The sequence below is a fragment of the Penicillium atrosanguineum genome (assembly GCF_028827265.1).
Source record: "Penicillium atrosanguineum strain IBT 20685 chromosome Unknown utg000004l_segment0_segment0, whole genome shotgun sequence".
NCBI classification, from domain to species: domain Eukaryota; kingdom Fungi; phylum Ascomycota; class Eurotiomycetes; order Eurotiales; family Aspergillaceae; genus Penicillium; species Penicillium atrosanguineum.
Genome location: NW_026623136.1, coordinates 860,701 through 871,357, shown reverse-complemented (window position 1 = coordinate 871,357; position 10,657 = coordinate 860,701). Strand labels below are relative to the sequence as shown.

Sequence of the window (10,657 nt, the reverse complement as noted above, 5' to 3'; positions counted from 1 at the left end):
ACCCCCGAGGAAACTGACCCGCTTCAACCTCGAAGGTTGCACTCGGCGTATTTGCTCCAGTCAAGTGGATCCGATTCTCGGAGTAGTGGGCCGACTGCCTGGAGCATAGCCTCCCTGTCGAGACCATCGACCCCAACTCTTCTTGGCCTCCGGAGGCAAAACCATATTTCCCTGTCATCACATTTTTACCATTCACGGACTTTATTTCCACGTTCACAAAATCCGTGTCGCAAAAGCACCATGATGAGTGACAAGGCTGCGGTAATTGCGCTACCTAACTCGGAGCAGTTCTGCTTGCAAAATGACAGGGGTGAGCAGTATCTGATCCAGGTCTCTTGGCCGTTACATTGGCAGGATGATGGTACATCCGATCGTGGACAGCTTCCCATTATGTGAGTTTGCGCTTGAATTTGATTCTAACAATATTTGATTTCTAAACAAACCCAGTTACATCGTCGATGGCAATGCCCTCTTTCTAACTGCGACGGAGATTGCCTGGCGCCGTGCTGCTTCGTCCCATTTTGCAGGAGGAGGCATAATTGTCGCGATCGGATACCCTTTGGCGAATAAGCTATACGACGCACGTCGTCGCAGCTTTGATCTGACCCCGCCAACCGAGAGTGAGATCCCTGGATACGGTGGTGCGGATCTTTTCCTCGATTTTATTGAAAAGAATGTTCGTCCTACCGTGAAAGCTCGCTTCCCACAGCTATCAAGCTCCAGGGAAGCGCTCTATGGCCATTCATACGGAGGGCTGTTCGCCCTACACGCCTTGTTTACACGCCCACATTCATTCGATGGCTATATGGCCAGTAGCCCTTCAATCTGGTGGAATAGCCGATGTATATTGCATACAGTGAAGTCGTTCTTGGAGAAGAAAAAGGCTTCTGGAAAGCGATCGCCGACACTCATGCTTTCAGTCGGTTCTCTCGAGCAGAATCCACCTCAGTGGACCAACGAGCCCCTTGATCACTATGAAGCGCGCAAGCAAATTGCGGCGGATTTGAGAATGGGTGATAATATACTTGACCTCTGCAAAATGTTGCAAGATTGCGACCGATTACATACAGTCTCATTGAATCAGTACGACGGGGAAGAGCACACAAGTGTGATGGCTTGTTCTGTGAGTCGAAGCTTGACCGTGTTCTTTGAGGATTGGCCTCTGCCTCAGTAATGAGATAATCTCGGGGATTGTGGTATGCAAGGGGGTTTCAATCGCGCCGATCTCTGCTCGCGTGCTCTACATCCTGAATCTACTCGTTCAATTAAATCAGCTCGTCCAGGAGGTGATTGAGATTTACGGCACTATAATCTGTGAGATCTGAATGTTATCTTCTCCACCGATCTAGTCTTTTCAACATCCCGTAAAATGCATAACAGCTAGATGAGATCAGGTGCAGACCTTAGGGAGGTATTTCTAGAACGCAAACCTTGATTCCAGAAGGTATACCGTCGTGTTATCATATCAGGACCACCCTTTTCTCTTACCGACTTGGCGCCCAGTACATTATGATGCCAACAAGTGAAAAATTTCTTGCACCACTGAACACAAGGGGGCCGTGAGCCAAGGACAGATGTTACCAAATAGGTTTAGCGTCAGCCATGTGTTCAGCCATGTATCACCAAATTCGGAGTTTACCGGCAGGCGCCGATCTTACCAAACTAATCTAATCTGATCCGCACTCTCGTATGGTGAATACGCCAGACATGACACGAGATCCGAAACAACCGTATTGTGAGCAAATTGAGCGTGTGATTTTGCCCAAACTAGCAGTGATCATCTCTAGGTGGCTGAAAAAGCCAAGGAATTAGGTAGAGATTGGCTGATTACGACAGGGGTTAGGATCCTTTTTCTCTCAGCGCGCATCTGGATCTCTGGGAAGGTTCCTTGTCGCCCCACTGTCTCGTTGATTTCTCCCATTTGATACTGGAAGCGGTGCCACCTGATTACTAGCCTCGTTTATTTGATTCAGGATCCACTGTGGATGGCAGTGGAGTACAGGGTCTTCCAACTGCATAATGTGCGAGTGTACAATAATCCATGCTGGCCGGGATTTATCAGGATGTGCATCTTTAGAATGAAATATGGAAGTACAAATGTCATTTCACCACCCACGCAGTTCGTTGTCATTCCCTTTAGATATAAATAAACAGCTTTGGTCGATTTCAGATCCGTGATTCGAAATCTGGAAGATTTCTTCTTAGCCGCAGGGATTATATCACGCTAGAATCATGAACCGTAACATCAACAGAACATGCAAAGAGTGGAGAATCACATGCTTAGCAGTGCTGGTTTTGGGGTTAGTGATATTTTGCTTACAAGCTACATCCGGTGTTCACCAAAGAAACCATCATGGAGCCTCTCACTCACATCTTTCTGGTCTGATACTAACAATAAAATCCTTTTTTCTTTTTTACTTAACTAGTTTATAACATCTCTGGTGACATAAACCAGACATCTCTGGTGACAGCCAATCAGAAATCACGGGATCAAATAACTGTAGGGCCTCCTTGTTCAGATTTTTACATAACATTGAGGTAGCAATCAAGGCCAAGGCTCCACGGTAAGAAACTAAGCACAGCGGTCTTTTTCAAAACGGGGAGATAGTCTTACTAAATCAATGCAGCTAGGATCGTCGTTAAGAAAGGCCAATGAGCAGGTAAAATTTGTCAAGTTACGACGGTATACGGGCGACTTTACTGGAAGTATCCATTTGCCCATCTTTTCATAGAGAATTGACGGTAAAGTGAGTCCTCATTTCGATGAAATACATTACGCCGAGACGAATTTCTTGATATGGTCAAGACTTGCAGCTCTGATGACAGGAACCCCTCTCCAACATGGCGGGAAGGGCATGTATATAAGGAGCTGATCATCGTAGTCCAATTTTCGAATGCGAACCAGCTCATACACCTGAAAATACCTCGACAGCATGGCTCTCCATTTCCTATATCAAGGGTTTGCTCTCCTTCGAACCCTTATCGGCCCCAGCAGTATGACTGTCAAGTCCCCTGGCCAGGAAGTCCTGCGTACCTCACGCCTTGAATTAGTGCCCCTCGGCCCCGAACATCTCGACTTGACTATCCAGCTAGACATGGACCCGAAAGTGATGAAGCACGTTGCATTCGGAGTCCCCTTCACAAGAGATCAAGCGCTCCAAGTCCACCAGTGGCTCCTCGAGCAAGGAACCCACGTCCCCGGTTTCGGAACTTGGGTAGGATTTGCAGGGGGCGAGTTCGTTGGATGGTGGATCTTGGCCCCGAGTCCACTGGCCAAAAGTCCCGAGACTTTTAGTACAGAAAAAGCTGATTTCGGTTTCCGACTCTCGCCGAACTTTTGGGGACAAGGATACGCGAAGGAGGGCGGCCGTGAGGTTATTAGGCATGCTTTCCAAGATTTGGGTCTTTTGGAGGCATCTGGTGATACTATGACTGTTAATGTGGGCTCAAGAGCCACTATGAAGTCCTGTGGATTCAAATACACAGAGACGTTCTTCAACACTTACCCTACGCCGCCTCCGGGTATCGAAGAGGGCGAAATGAGGTATATTATTAGGAAGGAGGATTGGGTCTCGTTGACTTCCGGAGCTCAGTAACTTGCTGCCTGTAACTCAAAAATTTCTTTGATAGCGGTATCCTGTATTTCACTTATATTCACGTTCCTAGTCAATTAGAAATTTAATTAGAGAAACAATGGCTAAAACATTGAATGGCTGCTCGAAATTTTTCACTCGCAGCACCATACTAGAATAGTCTGACCACTTTGCATGTTTATGGCGCATGTGGCGCCATGCTTCGATGCTTTTATCTCTGTCTTAACAACGGATTATCTTGGCTGTGAGCTCTTGGGCCTCGCTTAGAGCGACCGCCAAGTTCAACAACACCATAACACCCGGATAAACATGCTATTGTATCCGAAGCCCAGGAACAAATATCGCGGTATCCGTTAGATAAAATAAGCTATACCTCAACCATTGCTAGTGTTGAAGCGAGGCTGAGGCCCCATCTGGCCCATAGTTTCGGATTGGTGTTCGTTCCTCCGAAGCTAGGCGTATCTATGCCCGTATCGTGGCGTAACACAAATTAGGTGGCCGGTTAAGGCGGGTGACAATGTGTCTCCATACGGTCCGTTACCGAGTGCCCATGTTGGAGGGAAAAGTTACCTTTGCTCGTCGCCTCCGATGTCTCGTGGCGTGTCCAGTACCCGCTAGTACCTAAAAGTTTCTGTTCACACCACCTCGGCCAGGGTTAAATATTCGGCCCTTTCCCTGGTTTCTGTCCGGGTCGCAAGCACTTCGCGTTTTCCTTTGCTAGTCACAAAAAAATGGCAATCATGGAGAAGCTCAGTCATCTGGTCGGATCGAAGACCACGGACCAGGGGAACTCCACGGTCGAGGAGTCTAACACTCCAGTGGCCTCTCAGACCAAGGCTAGCGACAACAAGGAGCATGGATTCGGATACCAAGGGGAAACGAATGAAGTGAATAGCCATGATGAGGAAAGTCCTGATGAGGGAGCCCAAGCTGGTGTGCAAAAGATCGAAGCTATTACCTTGACTTGGTCAAAGGCATCTTTGGCCACAGTGTTGATCCTGTAAGATTCTGCACTCACTACCTGCGCACAAGCCAGAAGCAAACTGACATTGATTTTCATCTAATAGAATCTGGTTTCTCACTTTGGTCAATGGATTCAAGTCCACCATTACCTACAGCTTGACCCCCTATGTCACTAGCGATTTCCAGGGCCATTCACTTTTGACAGTCATCGACATTGTCGCAAAAGCCATCACAGGAGCTGTGTATATTCCTATCGCGAAGCTTCTAGATATCTGGGGTCGTGCTGAAAGCTTCCTCCTTATGATCGGTTTCTGTGTCCTCGGCCTAATCCTGATGGCCGCGTCTAACAATCTCGAGACATATTGTGCTGCGCAGGTAAGCTGCATCCACAATTATGGTCCATTGAAACAATTGAATTTTCGTATATACTGACCGAATTTTTTTATAGGTATTTTACTCGATTGGCTTCGGTGGACTTGCCTATTGCTGGGATGTGCTCGCGACCGACGTGACAAGCTTGAGAAACCGAGGTCTGGCATTTGCCTTCACTTCGTCGCCGGGTATAATTACAGCCTTTGCTGGGTCGAAAGCCGCCGAGGGATTCCTTGACAATGCCAGTTGGCGTTGGGGCTTTGGCTGCTGGGCAATTATTTTCCCCGCTATTGGCTTGCCGGTCTATTTGTTATTGGCATACCACCTCAACAAGGCCAGAAAGCAAGCCGTTATCACGCCGAGAGTCAAGAGCAACAGAACCTTTGTTGAGGCAATCAAGCACGTTGTCATCGAATTTGACCGTGAGTAGCACCTGCAGTCCTTCTGAGCTTTGACCGAATTCTAATTTTCCATTACCTTCTCAGTGGCGGGAGTCATTCTACTCGGAGGCGGCTTTGTCGTATTTCTCCTCCCTTTCACCTTGGCTAGCACCGCACCGCAAGGCTGGAAGACTGGATATATTATTGCAATGATCGTGGTCGGCTTCGTTGCCATTGTGCTCTTCTTCCTTTATGAAGTCTTCTTGGCACCCGTTCCTTTCTTGAAGAATCGCTTCCTCCTGAACCGGACTGTCTTGGGTGCATGTCTTTTGGACTTCACATACCAGATCTCCTACTACTGCTACGCCAGCTACCTGACGTCGTTTCTCCAAGTTGTCTACAACCTCTCCGTTGCTGATGCAGGGTACGTCGGAAACACTTTTAGTGTTGTTTCGTTTGTGTTCCTGTTTATTGCGGGCTACTTGATCCGCGTAACCGGGAAATTCAGATGGATCCTGTACATCTGCGTTCCACTATATGTTTTCTCGCTGGGCTTGATGATCCATTTCCGACAGCCAAACGGGTATATTGGCTATATAGTTATGTGCGAGATCTTCTTTTCTGTTTCTGGAAGTATCTTCATCCTCTGCGTTCAGCTTGCTGTACTATCTTCCGTCGATCATCAACACGTTGCTGCGGTGCTCGCTTTCTTGTTTGTCAGTGGAAGTATTGGCGGCGCCGTTGGAAGCGCTATCTCTGGTGTTATATGGACCAACACCTTCGAGAAGGCCCTTGTTCGCTACCTTCCGGAGTCTGCCTTGCCCAATCTTACCACAATTTACGCGAGTCTACCTGCGCAGCTGGCCTATCCTGTTGGAAGCCCCGAGCGACTTGGGATTCAGCTAGCTTATGGGTACGCACAGACCAGAATGCTGGCTGCTGGCACTGCCATCATGGCCTTGGGCTTTATCTGGGTGGCAATGATGAAGAATCTGAACGTGAAGAAGATGACGCAGACCAAGGGTACCGTGTTTTAAGAAGATATGAAGTTTTATGTTGAGCATGTCTCGATAATAGAGTTGCAGTTTTTGCTCCGGGTATTGCAAGGAGGAAATTTTATACAATAAATATAAGGAGGCTAGACTTCTTGTAGACATTGTTTACTTGAGATACTTGATTTGAGCGATGACCATCCAATGAAACTCCCAAAATCTCAAATTGAAAGCATTTCTATCGGTTGAAAAGCAAAGGGATTGTCCTAGAATGACATCGATTTCGGCAAGATTATGCGATCGTAAGTAAATGTCCGAGGTGGCTGGATTTGAAGAATGTCAGCTTGGAAGTCCACAGGGTGGAAATTTATTTTGGGCCAATTCATCCCTATCAAAACACTTTTGGCCGGCACCTGGACCTCTTGGCAAGAAGCAAATCAGCAGCCAATCTCCACAATCCATCTTCAATACACTGGACTCAACAGCGCCACAGACGCCCTGCATCAGAATGAGACACCTCGCGATATCCCTTGCTCAAGTTCAGAGTCCGTATGTATGATAACGGCGGGCATGATGCTGCGAAGGCAAAGATATGCTGAGTCAAAAAGCCGGTCTTTGCAATATATGGGGCCAAGGGTGGGTTGAGAAGGTACTTCTAGGGCATCCAAGTGCAACTGCAACCCTCGATAACACGACCTCCTGACATATTTTCCTTATCATGCATTAACCCTGCTCAGCCACGCGATCATGCAAACAGCTGATCTCCCGGACTCATCAATGTGAAAGCCGAACCTAGATCTCGATCATCCCATTAACAGAGTTTCTGTACACAGTAATTGCGATATTCATCTATTGTACTTGTCGCCAATCTCCAATTGGGCGCAATCTGTCTATTTCGATATTATGGGGTGTCTAGGCCGTTCGAAGCTTGAAAAGTTCCGAATAGCTTGCCTCCAAGTATCTGACCCCTTGCATCCGCAGAATGCAGCGTGCCGTACCTAGATCCCGCTAGGCTCCGTAGCTTTGTTTTCTCACTACCCAATATAAAATGATGCCTAATGAGAGCAATAAACTTGGAACGTGCCCGGATGTTCCATTGCGGCCATCCTGATAAGAGGCGGTGGCCAAGTCGAGACCACACCATGCCAACATTCCCAGTGGAAGGGGCTGCACGTAGTACTTTATGCATGACCAAGACATTATTGAATAAACAGGGGGGCAACTTTTTTGCTGTTGGGCCGTGCATTTCCATGATCCTTATATGGATTTGGGAATCCCAACCCTGGATCGTAGACAGTGCTTACGACGACTCCCAATTGAGTATGCCGATCATGGCTGATCTCTTGGGGCTCAGTCCACTTACGCTTCACTATGCTTATTTCATAATTGCGCCTACGATTGGCAGTCTTATATTCTATACGGCTTCGACGCAGATCCATGAGCTCCACTATGTTGATGCTTTGTTCATGTGCTTCAGTGCTATGACAGGGACGGGATTGAATGTGGTAGGTTAGAGCAAATTGTCAATAGCGACTTGGGCTTTTCGCTGATTTTGACGTAGATGGACCTGTCTACAATCAATTCTGTTCAACAAGGCACCCTGTTTACGCTCCTTATCATCGGTCATGCTATTCCCATCTTCGGAGTCGTCTCATTAATACGCCTTTGGTCGCTGCGATATACCTTGACCGTCAACTTGAACAAGGACAAAGCAGAGTCGATTACACCTTGTGCACCGATTTTGGAATCACATGAGAAGCCTATCCTCGATTATAAGCAAGATACCCTTTTGGCCAAAATTGAGAGTAAGGTAACGATCGCCACAGCTGTGAGAGAGGTTCCAGCAGATGTTTCAAACCCGGACGAGCTTAAAGGATCATGGAACGATTATGGTTTCATTGTTTACACGGACCCAAGACACCCCGATCGAAGTCAACGAGCGTCTTCCATTACTATTTTTGGTGAAGAAAAGGAAAACAGCAATGAAAGGGTACAGACTCCATGCATGGCCACCAACATCAAGAGCATCATCCAACGTGCAGCCGATCGCATCACCTGTCAAAACACAGTTAACTACGATGAACCTGGTGGAGTAGAGTACCTGGCCCTCTCCTTGATCTCGGTAGTAGTATTGCTCTATTTCATTTGTTTCCTTCTACTCGGCATCATTGTCCTTGGTTTCTGGTCCAAGTTTGTTCGCCCGGATATCCCGCTGGAGGATGACGCCAACCCGTTCTGGGCTGGCGCCTTTCTTGCGACATCTGCGCTCTGCAATAACGGCATGTCTCTCATCGACACCAATATGGGTCCATATCAGAAAGAGTAGGTTACTTGCCGCACACAATCATTGCCGTTCCATTTAGTTGACCCGCATCCGCACAGGGCCTTTCCGCTTCTTGCCTGCGGCATTCTCATTCTCGCCGGAAACACCCTTTTCCCTTGCCTCTTGCGACTCTCTATCTGGGCCACGAGAGCGATGATGCCAGACAAGCCTAATTGGCAGTTGTGGCGACGGACTTTCGATTTCACTCTTGCTAAGTCGCAGAATGTTTGTTTGCCGGCCATTCTTTTTGGCAAAACCGAGACTAAGACATGCCACAGGTCTGCGCTTACTTGTATCCTGCTTGGCACACTTGGTTCTTGCTGGGTACTGTGATTACACTCAATGCCATGATGTGGGGTGCTTTCGAGGTTTCTGCCATTCACAACGAGGAGATTGGCTCTCTACCGCCTAAGTTTCGGGTCCTTGATGGTCTTTTCCAGGCATTAGGTATTTTGTTTCCGGAAATATGATTTTTTGGGCCAAACTGATTATAGAGTAAAGCCGTGCGTGGTGGCGGTTTTTCAGTGGTCGCATTCGATCGGTTACCACAGGGACTGCTCATTCTATATGGTACGCTTTTTAGTCCCATCTGTCCAATGCTCTCTGTGCTAATGAACTTACTTAGCTTTTATGATGGTAAGGGCTCTTATACGATCGCAAACCAAAATGTAGAAGCTAATCACGTCTGCCTTCAGTATCTTTCGGCCTTTCCAGTCTCAGCCGCTATCAGGTATTTCTTCCCTTAAGCTCGCTAGTCAACCGTCTGTTCTAACACGTATCAGTTGCACAGAAATCACGAAAATATGGACCAGGAAAGATATTCATGAAGAGGACAATCGCCCAAGTCTCTCGAATTTTGTTCGGAGTCGCTTCGTTTACCATCAACTTCGCTCTCAGTTCAGCCACGACATCTGGTGGCTTTCCTTCGCTATACTTCTCATAACTGTCACGGAATCTGGTCACTTCAAAACTGACCCCTTGGCATTCTCTACTTTCAACATCATTTTTGAATGCATTTCTGCATACAGCTGTGTTGGTGTGACTGTTGGGTTTCCTGGTCAGAGCTTCGCGTTTTGTGGCGCCTGGCATACATTCAGTAAGCTGTTGCTTATTGCAATCTCACTGCGCGGAAGACATCGTGGCCTGTCTGTTATTATTGATCACACCGCCCTTTTCCCTCAAACACAGGGCAGTACTGAAGAGAACTGGACATGCGAGGAGAAGGGCAAGCATGTAGATAGGAAAGAAGCGCCGCTGGGCTGCGTTTGACATATTTGAAAAGTTGTGTTTATTTCAGCGAATTTACATCCATGGTTAGAACTTTTGGTAAACCCTTTTTTTTTTCAATATTCCGTCAATTATTATTGAAAACTTAAATATCTACGGTTCCATCGGTTGAGATCGGGATTTTCGTGTCCGCGTTACGAGCATTGAGGTGTCTCGACATTGGCGCTAAGGCATGCCCACCCCGGGGGTCCGGAGTGGGGTTTTGCCACTCACCGTGACTGATCGAACCTTGGCCCTGAGCACGGCTTATGGCTTGGCTATTGTTAGTGGCGCAGATTTCAAGGTTGGTACGACCTGCCTTATTCAGTCTTGCACTCGAATATCAACTATTTTTGGATCAAGGAGTGTTAATCGTTATGACCCATAGGGCAATGACACGTTGACTCGTCGCCTTTCTCGTCTTCTCTTCACTTCGCATCCAAACAACTCGCGCTTTGGATTCAAGTATGAATCCGCGACACCTGCCCATGGCACTGGGCCAAGTGTCCAAGTCGTGCCCCGCGTCTCGGCGCCAAGTTCAGTATCTCTCTCTTCCAATGACTACCGCCTGCCAACCCTCTAACGTGAAGGACATAATGGAAACAGTCTTGGATATCCACACCGACTCATTTGGACCAGCAAAATCTGCGTGTCGGCTCGAGATTTAAAGAGACAACATGTGCCCCGCGTAGAGTTACATTCTGTCCAATTTTGACATCAACGATCAATCCAGAGACTCACAGGTCGTGGAAGCTGCAACCATCCACT

At 47.5% G+C, this 10,657-nt stretch overlaps 4 protein-coding genes across 4 annotated transcripts; all 4 read left to right on the top strand.

Annotated features, from left to right (window-relative positions):
* Positions 1-240: 240 nt before the first annotated feature.
* N7443_005637 (alpha/beta hydrolase) lies at positions 241-1,174 on the top strand (the record flags this gene model as incomplete). Its single annotated transcript, XM_056885693.1, has 2 exons — positions 241-392; positions 448-1,174. 2 exons carry the CDS (start codon positions 241-243, stop codon positions 1,172-1,174), a joined length of 879 nt encoding a protein of 292 aa, XP_056741141.1.
* Positions 1,175-2,933: 1,759 nt separating this feature from the next.
* N7443_005636 (GNAT family N-acetyltransferase) lies at positions 2,934-3,596 on the top strand (the record flags this gene model as incomplete). Its single annotated transcript, XM_056885692.1, has 1 exon — positions 2,934-3,596. The coding sequence occupies one exon, from the start codon at positions 2,934-2,936 to the stop codon at positions 3,594-3,596; it is 663 nt and encodes a 220-aa protein (XP_056741140.1).
* Positions 3,597-4,333: 737 nt separating this feature from the next.
* Positions 4,334-6,345, top strand: mirB (uncharacterized protein; the record flags this gene model as incomplete). Its single annotated transcript, XM_056885691.1, has 4 exons — positions 4,334-4,593; positions 4,661-4,931; positions 5,005-5,350; positions 5,414-6,345. 4 exons carry the CDS (start codon positions 4,334-4,336, stop codon positions 6,343-6,345), a joined length of 1,809 nt encoding a protein of 602 aa, XP_056741139.1.
* A 1,286-nt stretch (positions 6,346-7,631) lies between these two features.
* N7443_005634 (uncharacterized protein) lies at positions 7,632-9,892 on the top strand (the record flags this gene model as incomplete). Its single annotated transcript, XM_056885690.1, has 6 exons — positions 7,632-7,805; positions 7,862-8,622; positions 8,683-8,848; positions 8,902-9,070; positions 9,125-9,353; positions 9,406-9,892. 6 exons carry the CDS (start codon positions 7,632-7,634, stop codon positions 9,890-9,892), a joined length of 1,986 nt encoding a protein of 661 aa, XP_056741138.1.
* Between the last annotated feature and the right edge of the window lie 765 nt (positions 9,893-10,657).